The 15,251-nt window shown below is 45.2% G+C and overlaps 1 protein-coding gene across 1 annotated transcript; it reads left to right on the plus strand.

Moving 5' to 3' along the window:
- Positions 1–1,589: 1,589 nt before the first annotated feature.
- LOC100685048 (zinc finger protein with KRAB and SCAN domains 4-like) lies at positions 1,590–13,148 on the plus strand. Its single transcript, XM_038584443.1, is given in 9 exon segments — positions 1,590–1,779; positions 1,782–1,893; positions 1,895–2,063; positions 3,441–3,585; positions 4,941–4,975; positions 4,977–5,024; positions 5,975–6,098; positions 6,998–8,805; positions 11,671–13,148. Coding segments are annotated over 8 exon segments (1,671 nt in total). The 5' UTR covers positions 1,590–1,604; the 3' UTR covers positions 7,861–8,805; positions 11,671–13,148.
- The last annotated feature ends 2,103 nt before the right edge of the window (positions 13,149–15,251 follow it).

Genomic DNA, 15,251 nt, shown 5'->3' on the forward strand with positions numbered 1-15,251 from the left:
TTCTCTCCGGGAGCAGCGAAGTGCCCACGGGCCTCTATCCCAGCCAAGTCCTCCGATCTTTGAAACTCCAGGCTTTAAGCCCCGCTGGTTGCAAAATCCCACAAAATCCAGCCCCTCTCACCTCCTAAGCCAGTCGCTATGAATAAAGTTCTCCTTGTGCATCTCTCCCACGCACTCCTCTCACCCCTTCTCCGCAACCGCAACCTCGGCTCCCTTCCCTCCCCTCCCCTCCCCTCCCCTCCCCTCCCCTCCCCTCCCCTTCCCTTCCCTTCCCTTCCCTTCCCTTCCCTCTGGGCAGCCAAGATGTTTCTTGCCACACACTGAGTCTCTGCACTTCCTACCTTCTCCAGTGTGGCTGCTTCTCGCCCTGTAGTTGTGAAGTTTGTCTTCCGGTCAATTCCGGAGGTTACCTGGGATGGTTTGAGAGTCCTCTCTGTGTTGGGGCGCATGCCGCGAGCCCAGGTACTCCTAGGCCATCTTTCCCCTCCTCCATATTTTAAAGATTTTATTTATTTATTTATCTGAGAGAGAGAAAGAAAGAGAGAGAAGGAGGGAAGAGAGAGAAGCAGACTCCCCGCTGAGCAGGGAGTCCAATGCAGGACTAGATCCCAGGACCCTGAGATCATGACCTGACCTGAAATGAATGATTAACTGGCTGAGCTCCCCAGGCTCTCCAACTCAAGGCTCTTTTAATCTATGACAGTTTTCCTTTTCTCTCCCTCTTTTTTAAAAAAAATTTATTTGTTGAATAACATTGGTCTTCTGTCTTATAAGATGTCTAGCACTCTAAACTTAGCAGATTGTGTTGTGCCCAAGATTGCGAATCCGAGAAACCACCAAGGAGCCGACACCGATGTAAGCACACAAGGGTTCATTTACAAGCTCGAGCTTGGGTCCAAGTATACTCCACACAGCAGAGCAGGGGCTTGGACCCGGAAGTGGGTTACAGCTGGGTTTTTTATGGGCAGGTCTAGGGGATTTTCAGAAGGGTTGGAGGAATTTTTTCCATTCCAATATGGGGGAAAGAGTGGGGGAGTTTCTCAAGATCTGATATGGGATTCTCTGCAAGGACATTCTGAGCTCTGTTGTCTTTCTGATATGGATTCCCTGTCAAGGACATTCTGCAGTTTTTCCTGTAAAGTTCAGCTCTTATTCACAGGGGCCTAAGATGGCTGTACTTGTGCTAATGCTAAACTTGAGGTGGAATGGCCTTAATTTTCTCGGCCTCCACAATTGCTAATTTTTAGTATCTTTAACTTAATAATTTTCAAACTCCACTGCATGTTAGAATCATCTAGAAAAGTTTAAGTTCTTAATGCCCAGGTCCCTCCCTCACAGACTGATGTAATTGATCCTGGTTCAGCCAAGGTTATCAGGATATTTTAAAATTCCCTAGTGATTCTGATATGTAGGGAGGTTTGAAAAACTTTACTTTGTTTCTGTATTTCACCTGTTTGATGCTACTTGGATCTAGAGACTTGATGAGACTCAGATTCACTTATCTTGGCCATATTTATTCATGGATTAGTGACCTGGATCTCTTTAACAATGACCTTGACCCCTGGGCATGAGGAGGGGACTGCTAGTACTATTACTGGTTAATAATGATTTCCCACTTCCAGGAATCTTCAGCAGAAAAAAAGCTGCCGGCTAGAGTGAGGCCCAAGTACTGCCTTGGCCCAGGAGGGCTAGAGTTGAAGGCCAGCACCGCCTTGGACAACCAATCTGCAGAGAACCAGATGTGTCTTCTGGTCATAAAGGTGGAAGAGGAAGAGGCTTCTACCTTTAGGAGGAGGCCAGCCCTGTTCGGGGTTCAGAAAACTCACAACCGCGCTTCTGGAACTTCCGATACACTGAGATCAAGCGGCCCCACGAGGCCCTCACCAGGCTCCGAGTCCCGCAGCAAGGAGCAGATCCTGGAGCTGCTGGTGCTGGAGCAGTTCCTGACCATCCTGCCCGAGGAGCTCCGGGGCTGGGTGCGGGAGCAGCACCCCGAGAGCGGGGACGAGGCGGTGGTGCTCCTGGAGTATCTGCAGAGGCAGCTGGACGAGCGGGGGCCGCAGGTAGAGGCAAAAGGCTGAGTATCTGAGAGCCGCGCTCTGTTTCTTCTTCCTGAAGTCTCAAGATCCGAGTGAGGGCCGTTTCTGTCAGATTGAGAAGGTCTCGGGCTCTTTTGGTCTGGTGAACCTCTTTGCCATTCGGGAAGAGTCCACGGACCCCTCCTCATGCTAGTATTTTTGAGAACATAAGGGATTACAAAAGTACTCGAATATATTGGGATACAGTTAACAGCATGAAACCAATTAGTGATAAAATTATATATATGCTTTTTTATTTTTTTATTTTTATTTTTTTTTTATTTTTTATTTTTTATTTTTTTTATATATGTGCTTTTTTAAAGTTAATGCACCAAAGAGTAAGCCGTAGCGACCCGCCCCTAACCGGTACAGTTTCACAGGGTGCTGAATGACCTTGACAGGGTTTGCCTGGCTGTGCCTGCTTCGGCTGATAACATTTTGGTTTGTTGCTGCCATTCATAATCGAAAGAATGACTGAATTTTGCTTAGACACTAGTAAAAGTAGAAATACGTTTCATTTTTACATTCATAGAACACTTGGAAGGGAGTGGATGAACCACAGGTTCCTCTTAGGAACCTCTGGGTTCATTTTTAACTGCATCTTCCTGCTTCTTGTAGACCATTTTCTATGTGCATCATCCTGTATTTTTGTGTGATCCTTTCGCGGGACACATACCAGATAGCTGGTGACCAGGAGACCAAGCTTCTTCAATTGGCACTATTGTTCTCGAGCCCTAGAACAGTGAAAAGTCATTTCAAGTCCCTTTCAGGTTTTGCATCTTGTACAAAGGACGTGGAAATTCTCAGCTGCACATAAGCTAATGATAATGAAAGTGACTTCAGAACTAATTACAAGTGTCCGGAAAGGAACTTGCATTTAATAAGGACAGACCATATACCAGGCTCTGTGTTAGGTGATTTCACATACTGTCATCTAAGTTGCCGGCCCTTCAGGCCTTGTGAGCTAGAAATTATTGTCCTCACTTTTCAGTGAAAAGAAAAAAATTCAAGTAGTCGGAAACTTAACACTAATTTCCAAAGAGCACAATGTGTATAACGAGGGAGCACCTGGTAGTGGTTAAGAGCTTGGGCTCTGGGGTCCTGCCTGTGCCCCCATCCTAGCACCTTCACGTATTAGCGGGGTGACCTTGGGCAACCTGTTTCAGCCCCGGGCCTCTACAGGGTTTTATCTCTAAAACTACAGATAATACTAGTACCTGCCTCATAGAGTTGTTGTTTTCTGCATTAAGAGAATTAATCTTCATAAAGCTCTTAGAAATAGTGCCTGGAAATAGAAGGTACTAGCAAGCACATGGAAAGCATAATAGAAGTTTTTATAAATACAAAGTGAATGCCTTCCAGATCCCAGGTGGTGTTGAGGGGCAACTACTCTGTTGTAAGGTGGCAGCGTTGACACCAGCTCAGAGGCCACGGAACACCCAGTTGCAGCCAATGAAGGCTTTGCTCAAGCATGAATCTCTGGGATCCCAGGCCTCACCAGACAGAGGTGAGTGTTATCTTCTGGGGACTATGAATTCTAGAGTTCACCCAACTTCATTTAAAAGCCAGACGTGTTGGCATGCCTGGGTGGCTCAGAGGTTGGCGTCTGCCTTTGGCTCAGGGCATGATCCCGGTTCAGGGATGAGTCCCACATCTGGCTCCCTGCAGGGAGTCTGCTTGTCCCTCCTGTCTGTGTCTCTGTCCCTTTCTCTGTGTCTCTCAGGAATAAAAAAATAAAATCTTAAAAAAAAATAGCCAGACCTGTTGACAGGTTCTTTATATGCCCATCAGAGACCTGCTTTACTTTGAGACTGAGATGACAGGGAAAGTTCGAGAAGTAAACAAGACTTCATTAAATTGGTGACTGGAATGACTCGATTAACACTGGTGTTTGGGAAGAATTGACTTCTTAATATCACAGTGATCTCCATTCATTGAACGTGAATTTGTGGAGATGACCTATGTGGTAGCTAGTGTTCTGGCCCCAGGGTCACAGTTGTCAGTAGACAGATTTCTTGCTCCACTGGAGCTTACACTCTAATAGGAAAGATGGCAAATAAAGTAATGATAATTTTAGTTATTGGTAAGTGCTATGAAGACCATAAGGCAAGAAATGTAAAGCCAGCCATAATATCCCAGACAGCGTAGGACTCTGCAAGTCAAAGAGTGTACGTCTCCTATATCCTTGGTGTGTAACTAGGACAGGGTGAAATCACTCCATGGGAAAGCACTGGGTGCCCTTCTGCTGTACACATTTGGGCCTGTTCCCAAGACACGCAGCCCTGGGACACACCAGCCAACAGGCAGTCTTTATTTTTCCACAGAGGTTCTGACCTAAACTAATCGGTTTTCTGCCCCTTGCAAAGTTCAGCTCTTCCAGGAAAACTGGAAGTTACCCACACCTCCTTATATAAGACTTCATTTTCTTCTTTCTGGGCCTAGCCTCATCTGACTCTTCTTAGTTTTTTAAAACTAAAGCAGAAACACACTAAGAGCTACTAAAGAGTTATTTTAAATCAAGAATCTTCTTATCCGTTCTCTCAGCGAAATTCAAGACTAAAGATCTTCAAATGGAAAGCTTTGTTGTCTTTCTGTGTTGCTTTCCTGTCACCGTCCCTCCCTCTCTCCCGGCTCCCCAGGACCCTGTCTGCTGAGGTTGCAGGTTGCATATCTGCAGGGGCTCATCACGCCTCTTCAGGCCCTAGTATGGGAGCCGGTAGGGACCAGGCATTCAGGAAAGGAGCGCATTCTGTAGGAGCCTGCTGACAGGAATTTACGGGCCCCGTTTTTGCACTGGGAATCTACAGGTCAGGGAGGCTGGGTACCAGGGTCCATCTCATCCAGAGCGTCTTTCCTTCTTAGTTCTCCAGGTTCCTGGGCTTGGCCCAGGAGGGACGTTGCAGAGGAGACACAGTGGTGGCTGCCAGGCTGCCCCCAGAGCCCCAGGTGAGCTGGAGCCCCCTCCCTAGCAGCCCTCCTGCCCCTGGGATTCCCGGTAGGTCCCTTTCTCCCCACTCCTCCTCCCTCATCCTCTGTCCCTGTGGACTTGGAGTTTTTTCATCTATCCCAAGGCTGTTCACTGTCCTCCGCCTTTATTTTGGAGCCCACTTACAAGAATTTTCCTGTTTTACTCCTAGAGCAGGGTGCTGTGTGATTCCCCAGTCTTCCCCCATCTGTTTGGTCAGCTCCCGTTATCAGTGGGATTTTCTTCTTCCACTGGGCAATTTAGCAAATACAAACAACGTTTTGTTGTGATGGCGATTTAGCTTTGTTTTTTAAAGATTCATCAATTGTGCTGTTAGAGCTATAAACACAGGACTTCTGCCCTCTAGGGACTGAAACTTGAAGGATTAGATGAGGCATGTTCTTTTAGGCTAAGCTAGAATACTAAAATCTGAATGCTCTTTACTGAACCTGGACTTTAATACCTTACCCGGTCTTTCACGTCCTCTTCAGCATTTGAGGCCCTATAATGTTTTCCCTGGTTTTCTTCACTTCAGACTGAGGTCTCCTTGTATTTTAAAAAATCGCTACTATAAATAAGCCCCCGCTAGCACTCTGCCAAAGCACAGCACAAATATTTTGAAAGCTTTGTGTATGCTTCCCCTCCTTTCACTGTCCTGGTCCTTGTGTCCCAAACCCTTTTACATTCTGAACTATTTAGATCCAAATACGAAAGTATTTTTCCTAATGTGTGTGATATTTCTTTTCTTAATGGTCACATATATGTGTATATATTTACAAAGACGTTCTCAGAGAGCGGGTGAAGGAGGCATAGTGGGCCACACTTGATCTTTTTAAAGAGAGCCCCTTTAGAAGGGATGTTCACTGCCTGTGCCCAGCTGTGGGTGTGACTTTGGAGAAGAAGAACGAGGTGGGCTCATGTCCTGTTTCAGGGCTTGCTGAAAACTGAAGATATGGCCCTGGCTTTCTGCTCTGTGTGGACACAGCTGGATTCATCTCGGGGCAGCTTCCACAGAGATGAGAGGCAGGAGAACTGTGGCGGCCCGACTCCCCTGGGTAAGAGTGTTGGGGGCTGGTTTCCTAGGGCTTCTTGGCATCCTTTGTCGGTTCAAACCTCCTGGGCTGCGAGAAGCTGTTGGGACTGTGTTTGCATTCAGAGCCACCATTTCTGAACCCCAGCTGCTAAGCACATGTGTGACTGGCTCTTTCACCCTCACCCTCGTGACCTTGCTTCTCCTGTGCTGCCGGTGTTCTGGTTAAGTGGGATGCAGCAGGTGCAACTCCCAGCACGGGCCCGGCTCACAGGAGGTGTACGGGGAGTGTTCACCCCTCCCTGCTGCTGGCCTCAACAGAGGCCAGCTGGGTCCTCCTCAGGAAATGGGCCCTGGGACCACAGAGCCTGAGAGCGACAGGTGACTTGGAACCGACGGCAGAACTGACCTGGAGATGGGGGCACAGGACACACAGGGTGACAACCTACCTCGTCTGAGCTGCCACAGCTCCATGACAGTTTGGCAGGAGCTCCAGCTCAGATCTTTCCTCACCCAAGCCAGTTCTGCTGGAGACCTGCCCTTGTCTGGGAGCAGAATCCCTGCTGCTATTCCTTGTGAGGGATCAGTGTCTAAGTTCCTGCTTGCGCCACTTCTTACAGAAACGTCTCACAAGTTAGACGTCTCACAAGCTGCCCTGGCCTGCTCACTGCTGTCTTCTGCCCCGCCCTCCCAGCATCAGCCCCAGTGCAGGGTCTGCCTTTGTCCTTGGGACTGAGAGCCTCTGCATGTGTCCCCAGCGCCCAGTCCTCCCCACCTTCCTCCACTCCCGGGGTGAACCCTGCTCCTGACGGCCCCATGCCTATGCTCAGGTCTCCTTCCTCCCCAGCACCCGTCGTCCTCATCCCAGCACCTGGAAGGCTGTGGCAGGGCATAACTGAATTGTCTGGCCACTTGTTATTTCAGGTGGGGACACACAGGCTGAGATCACGGACCTGCTCCCAGGGGAGGAACGTCCAGGACAAGAGCCTGGGGAAATACCCTGCCACCTGGGTGAAGACGTCTCCCGCATTCCTGCCTGTGCAGAAGCTGGTGAACAGGAGGGCCGGTTACCAAGAAAGCAGAAAAATGCCACAGGAAATAGGCGGCACTATTGTCATGAATGTGGAAAGAGTTTTGCTCAGAGTTCAGGCCTGACCAAACATAGGAGAATCCACACTGGGGAGAAACCCTACGAATGTGAAGACTGTGGCAAGACCTTCATTGGGAGCTCTGCCCTTGTCATCCATCAGAGGGTCCACACTGGGGAGAAACCGTATGAGTGTGAGGAATGTGGCAAGGTCTTTAGTCACAGCTCAAACCTCATCAAACACCAGAGAACCCACACTGGGGAAAAGCCCTATGAGTGTGAGGACTGTGGCAAGACGTTCAGCCAGAGGTGCAGCCTCCTTGAACATCACAAAATCCACACGGGGGAGAAGCCATACCAGTGTAGCCTGTGTGGCAAGGCTTTTAGGCGGAACTCACACCTCCTGAGACACCGGAGGATCCATGCTGACAAAAACGTGCAGGATCCTGAACGTGGAGAGACCTGGGAGTATCAGGGGAGGGGGGAAGGCCAGTGGGAAAATAACGAGGCTCCCGTGTCTTATAAGTGTACCGAGTGTGAGAGAAGTTTCACTCAGAATAGAAGCCTTCTCGAACACCACAAAATCCACACTGGTGAGAAACCCTTTCAGTGTGACACGTGTGGAAAAGGCTTCACACGAACTTCCTACCTTGTTCAACATCAGAGAAGCCACGTTGGGAAAAAAGTTCCATCACAGTGACCCCCGTCGTACATGTGAGAGCTGGTGCTCATTGCTCATTGGCCTGAAGCCACTGGGAACCCTTTCTGACCACAGAAACTGGGCTGGGACTTTGTTTACCACTTCCCATCATCTTATGTCAGAAGACAGAGTCTGGCTGAGATGTATTGTCTTCTGCATTCTAGAAGGTGGGTGGGGAGCAGCTTGTTTGATAGGAGGCTACGGGAGAGTTGTCTGGAAGGGGTAGGACCTGAAATGTTTATTCTTACCTACTGGACTGAAGTGGGCTTCCAGACTGGCTAACCACCTCCAGCTGGCACCTTAGGATGTCTCCTGGGCAGAAGGCTCTGTTGGGAGCTGCTGCTCTGACCGTTTTGCTTATAAAGAATCCTCTATCAGTCGGTCAGATCCATGACATCTACTCCCCCTTGTGCCTTGAACACAGGTGCTCATAAACATACATTAAATATAACTGTGAGATACCCTACAGCTCTGGATATGATATGTAGATTTCTGAGGAACTTCTCACTACAGTCATTTGAGCTTGTGTCTAATTCTGAGTTAATATAGTGCATTTTTTGGGGGGGTGGGGTGAGAGTGAGACTACTGTTATAGAAGGAATCCAAATTTCTTGACCAGATGGGGCATTCCAATGTGAATACCTCAGACAGGTTCCTCATCAGTAAATCACTGTGAATGAACGCCAGTCATGGAATGCCATTCTTTAATATTGCTACTCTTTGCAGAGAAGATATTCCTATGCAGATAGTGTGAAAATTAATCAAATCAGAGTAAAAAGATAAATTTACTAATGCTCAGCATCTTGGTTCTGAGCTTTCAGCCCTCTTAGGCCTAAGCACATGCTCTGTAAAGCTGAAGACACTATCCTGCCCACCACCCACTACACCGGAAAGTATAGTAGACTGTGATTCACGACTCACGCCTGCTAAGTTCAGACTACTTCAGGTCAGTAGATTCATACCAAATATTTAAAGCAAGTTATATCTTATGGTTTCAACACTCCATTATTAGTGTGTAGCCTTCTTGGTCTTCTTACGTGTTAACTTCTAAGTCACCGGTGGGGTATCATCTCCTCAATTGTCATGATGACAATCTTAGCCGTTAAGTTAATTCCTCAGCCTATCTACTTTTCTTTCCTTTAAAAAATTGTATCGGGCAGCCCTGGTGGCACAGCGGTTTAGCGCTGCCTGCAGCCTAGGGCGTAATCCTGGAGACGAGATCGAGTCCGCCGTCCGGCTCCCTGCATGGAGCCTGCCTCTCCCTCTGCCTGTGTCTCTGCCTCTCTCTCTGTGTGTCTCTCATGAATAAATAAATAAAATCTTAAAAAAAATTTTAAATGTATTTATTTGTTTTAGAGAAAGTGTGCATGTGAGAGAGTGGACAGGCAGAGGGAGAGAGAGAATATTAAGCCGACTCCCTGCTGAGTGCAGAACCCACTTGGGGCTCAGTCCCAGGACCCTGAGATAATGACCCGAGCCGAAATCAAGAGTCAGACACTTACCCAACTAAGCCACCCAGGCGCCTCTCTGCTATCAACTTTTCTTAAGCATACTTTGTAGACCATCTTTATTTTTCTTCATGATAGTCAAAGTTGCAGTTTTGTGAGAAAACTTTTTTCAAGTCGCCATTATTAGAAGAACAGTGACCCTTGAACAACACTAGTTTGAACTGCACAGGTCCACTTATATGCAGATTTTTTTCAATAAATCAATACTATATGTATAGCTTATTAATAACATTTTTCCTCTAGTTTACTTTATTGTAAGTATACAGTATATAATACGTACAACAAAAAATACATGTTAGCTTTATTGGTAAGGTTTCTGATCAACAGTAGACTATTAGTAATTAAATTTGGGGGGAGTAAAAAATTATATATGGATTTTTCAACTGGGCAGGAGACTGCCACCCCAGCCCCCTGTTGTTCAAGGATGAACTGTAGTATTGATTATTTATATTTCAAGTGGAGTTGCTTCTACAAAAGCATTTCCTAGAATGACGCTGTCCTGCAAACTTACTGGAGAAATATGCTTTTGTGTTTGAATCCACCCTTCTCACATGGTTCCTGGCACCCACAGCTTCTTCTCTGTTTACAACATCAGTCTGGAATTTGAATATAGCAAGGTTTTCTGGTTACTTCGCATAGTTAATGGTTTTGTCATTGTGATATATTGTCCCCTGCTTATCCAAAATCCTTTGCAGATTGTCCAAGTCCCCACTTTTATGACAGTTTCCAAGGCCTGGTACTCCAGAATTTTTAGGGATCACAAATCTAACAAATCCTAATGTAAATTATTTATATTACAGTAAAAACCATAGGGTTATTTTGAGTGAATTCTTAAACCAATAAAAATGCATTGCATGATTTCCAGAATTTCTGTATATACATGTATTAGGGTTCTCCAGAGAAACATACTTAATAGGATATAAATATATAGAAAGAGATTGTTTGGGACACCTGGGTGACTCAGTGGTTGAGCGTCTGCCTTTGGCTCAGGGTGTCATCCCAGTGTCCTGGGATAGAGGCCCACACCCGGCTCCCTGCATGGAGCCTGCTCCTCCCTCTGCCTCTGTCTCTGCCTCTCTCTGTGTCTCTCATGAATAAATAAATAAAATCTGAAAAAAAGAGAGATATTGATTATAAGGAATTTACTCCCATGATTATGGAGGCTGAGAAGTCTCAGGATCTGCAGTTGGCAAGCTGGAGACCCAGGAGAGCCAATGGTGTAAGTTCCAGTTCAAAACCAGAACCCATGTGAATTTGAGGCAGGAAATGATTGATGTCCCAGTTTAAGGCAGTCGGGCAAGAGGAGCTCCCCTCATCAAGGGAGCGTCAGCGTTTTGTGCTGTTCAGACCTTGAACTGACTGGATGAGGGCCACCCACATTATGGAAGAGATTCTTCTTTATGCACTGATATCAGTTCAGCACTGACATGAACTGATATCAGTTCAGATGCTGGTCTCCTCCCAAAACATCCTCATAGCCAAGTCACACCCAGAGTAACATCTGACCACATGTCTGGGTACCCTGTGGCCTGGTCATGTTGACCCATAGAGCTGACAGTTATGGTACTGTAGTTTGGGGTATTTGCTGAATAGAAGATACTGAAACTTTGAACCATGCTCCTCCCCTCTCCCCCACCTTTTGTTCTCTAGTTACTGCAACTGACAATAAGAATCTAGGAAATAGTGATTGTGCCTCCCTCCCCTGCTTCAGATCAGGATAGAGAAAGTATAAAGCTGAACACAGAGATCAATGACTGGCTCTTGTATCCTCAGCACCTGGCAGACTTGATGAATGAATAGTTCTGAAGATTGATTGATTCTACTTGCTCTCTCATATTAACATAAAATCCCTATTGGTGGAGACCAGTGTTCACATTCCTATTTCCAGAAATAAATTTTTCTTTCCTATTTCTAACAAACTCTGTTTATAGCCATTCATTCAGCAAACCTGAATTAGGTTAGGTCATGCACTAAGGAATCCAAGATGAATGGTTGCCTCTTCCTTGGAGGAAGATGAAAACAAAATTCTCTTCTAAGATATTCTGTCCACATCTGTCCTCCCAGACCCCAAGATCATGCCAAAGGCAGATGCTCAACCACTGAGCCACCCAGGTGCCCCCTGTATATATTTTAGAGTAAGCTTATTTATATCTACAAAAAATCCCTGGTGAGATTTTGATAAGATCTGTATTAAACCTATAAATCAGTATAGGGAGAACTGATATCTTTATTGTGTTCTGTCTTTAAATCCATAAACACAGTGTTCCTCCATTGATCAGCTCTTCTTTGCTTTCTTTCATCAGGATATAGAGAACTCAGTTCTGACCTGAATTCCACCAACAACCATTGAATGATCTTGGAATCAGATTCTTTCCAAGTGCCTACCAGGAAGAATGCAAATGACTGACACCTTGATTCTGGCCTTGTGGAACTGGAGTAGAGAAGCCAGCTGAGTTAACTGGGATTTCTGACTTAAAGAAGGAGGAAATAATAAATTTATGTTGTTTTAAACCACCAAGTTTGTGGTAATCTGTTAAGGTGGCAACAGAAAATTAATACAAGTAATATTACAAGCATCACTTGGGAAATTATTAAAAATTAAGATTCAGACCTACAGAATCTGAACCTACATTTAACAAGATCCCCAGGTGGTTGATTTGCTTACACTCATTTTTGAAAATCACTGGTAATACTATGCCTGCTGTGGAAGTGGAACAAAGAAATTGAAGAAGAACTCAAGTTTGCATGTATTTCAAATAAAGACAAAGCCACAAATTTTAATGACCAGAAGAAAGAAAGAAAAAGACCACCACAGAAGGGGTGTGGGCCAAAGATTCTGCGTTCAGAGAGTCATATTTTCCATTGTATCAGTAAGAGTTCAACCAGAAAACACATGATATCTACCTACCAACCTATCATCTATGTACCCATCGGTCTGTCTGTCAATAGACTTATGCATTTGGGGGTCTGGCTAAACAGTCTCTGTGAGGCTCCAGGGCCCACAAGCATGTAGTCAGAAAGGGAAGATAACAAGCCATCTAGTACCTGTGTCCATTCCTATTGCCTCTGATTTTTGTGATAAAGTTATCCTGTGAAAACGGGGCCCTTCATTGTGGAGTTAAATGCAGTTGGATCAGAAGTCAAAGCACAAGGAGTCAAAGAAGCACAAGGAGGATCCAGGGGAAGAGAGAACAACTATAAGCCCAGGTGCTGCCTCACACCAACCAAGTGAGCCAGGTGATTAGCAACAATGTATGTAGGCTACATAATGGCTGTTACCTCCCTCCTGCCTGTAATTCTGAGGAGACAGTCTTCCTGCAGTGCCCCCCTCTAACAGCAACATACTAAGAAAGAGAATTCTGGGGAATGTAATTTAGCTTGGCCAAGTTGGCACATCACAAGCCATCACAATCCATCATCCCTTGTCAATCTTGGTACCAATACACATCTTCTTAACCATACTTAATTGCCTAATATCGACATTACAAAGCTGTACTTCCATCTACATGATACCAGAATCCCCATAAAACCATGACTACACTAACTCTTTTCTCAGGAGAGGATACAACATCTTCTCCCTCTCCTTCCCCATTAAAAAAAAAATGTCTTAGCTGGTGTTCATTCCTCTCTTACCTGATTCACACTCATTTTGAAACCCCTTAACCGGGACGCTTGGGTGGCTCAGCGGTTGAGCATCTGCCTTTGGCCAGGGCGTGATCTTGGGGTCCGGGATCAAGTCCTGCATCGGGCCCCTAGCTGGGAGCCTGCTTCTCCCTCTGCCTATGTCTCTGCCTCTCTCTCTCTCTCTCTCTCTCTCTCTCTCTGTGACTATCATAAATAAATAAAAATTTAAAAAAATAAATAAATAAAAGGTAATTTTACTGTTTTATCAACTCAACTGCTTCCAGATGATGAGGACTATGGTAAGATTAGTGAACTCCATGAACACAGCCCCAATACCCACTTCATTTGCTTTGAAATAGTTCCTTGGTCAGAAGTGAAGCCGTGTGGAATACTATGAAAGTGGATGAGGCATTCTGTAAGTCCACAGAAGGCAGTTTTGGCAGAAGCACTATAGGCCAGGAAGGTAATCCATATCCAAAGTGTGTATTCTAGTGTGTACAAAATGGTGGACATGGTCCATTGTACTTCATGGTCATTGTACTTCAGTCAAGTAGCTGGCTGATTGCATCAAGAAATGATGCATATTGGGAGTTTAGTGTTGGTTTCTGCCGTTGACAGATTGGGTACTCAGCAGTGGCTCTAACTAGGTTGGCCTTGGTAAGTGGAAGTGAGCCTGAATCCCTGCATCCATGGCCCCTTTGTTCAGGATCCCAGGGAAAGAGGCTGACTGATAGCCCCAGAACAGGTCATCCTATCCATGCAATTATTAAAAAAAAAAAATCCTCCTCTGCTGAGATCACCCATTGGTAAGCAATAAATGGCACACATGTAACTTCAGATTTTTGCTTATTTGGAGAAATCTATTCACATATTTTTACCCAGACTTCCTTGTTTCAATTTTCCAATGGTACCTTAACCATTCAGCCAAACCAAGAGCTACAGCCCATAAATTGTTAATAGATTCATACTTCTGGCCACCTCTCTCTCCTAAACAAAATGAACAACCAGGTACAATTCTTGAAGTTCTGTCTCCTGGGAGGATTTCATTTTATCACCGTCTTTCAGGACTGTCCCAGAATAGGCCTACAGTGCTGCAAGTCAACTTTTGTAGATGTCATGCAGAATCATGTTTTTTTCTTTTTCATTCAACTATTCATAGAAAACTCCCCCATGAGGCCATAGTTTCAAGCAAATAGGAAGTAATGTAGCAGGAGTAAAGGTCTGGAGTATTTCAGTCACTTCCTCATGCAACTTATTTGTCTGCAAGCCTGCTCAAGCTTGACCATGTATATATACAACTTCCATTTAATAATGAAGCTGCTGTGTATTCCCAATTTTATGGCTTGGTATATCAGACAACATCCAACTCATGACAAGCAGATCAGGTCACATGGTAACTTAGTGGTCCATGGCCAAGTATTTATTCTCTATTAAGGTCCAGTAGCAAGCCAAAAGCTGTTTCTCAAAAGGAGAGTAGTTATTTGAAGAGAATGGCTCTGCTTCAAAATCCTAAGGGTCTGTTCTATGATTAACCTATAGGGATCTGCTAATGTTCTAATTTTTTTTTTAAGTTTTAACTTAAGTTCCAGTTAGTTAACACAGTGTACTGTTGGTTTCAGGTATACAATGTGGTGATTCAACACTTCCATGCAACACTAGGTGCTCATCACAAATGCCCTTCTTAGCTCCCATCATCTGTTTCTCCATCCTCCCACCCACCTCCTCTGGTAACCATCAGTTTGTTTTCTATAGTTGAGTCTGTTTTTTTGTTTTGTTTTCTTCTCTCTTTTTGCTCCTTTGCTCTTTTGTTTTGTTTCTTAAATTCCACATAAGTGAAATCATATGACATTTCTCTTTGACTAACTTTTTGCTTAGCATAATACTCTCTAGCTCCATTCCTGTTGTTGCAAATGACAAGATTTCATTTGTTTTGATGGCTGAGTAATATTTCATTGTGTATATACACTATATCTTCTTGATCTGTTCTTTGATGGACACTTGGGCTATTTTCATAATTTGGCTATTGTAGATAAAGCTGCTTACATCAGGGTGCATGTATCCCTTTGAATTAGTATTTTTAAGAAATATTTTATTTATTTATTCATGATAGACAGAGAGAGAGAGAGAGGCAGAGACACAGGCATAGGGAGAAACAGGCTTCATGCCGGGAGCCCAACATGGGACTCGATCCCGGGTCTCCAGGATTAGGTCCTGAGCCAAAGGCAGGCGCCAAACCACTGAGCCACCCAGGGACCCCCTG

The sequence above is a fragment of the Canis lupus genome, chromosome 35 (genome assembly GCF_011100685.1).
Source record: "Canis lupus familiaris isolate Mischka breed German Shepherd chromosome 35, alternate assembly UU_Cfam_GSD_1.0, whole genome shotgun sequence".
Classification (NCBI taxonomy): Eukaryota; Metazoa; Chordata; class Mammalia; order Carnivora; family Canidae; genus Canis; species Canis lupus.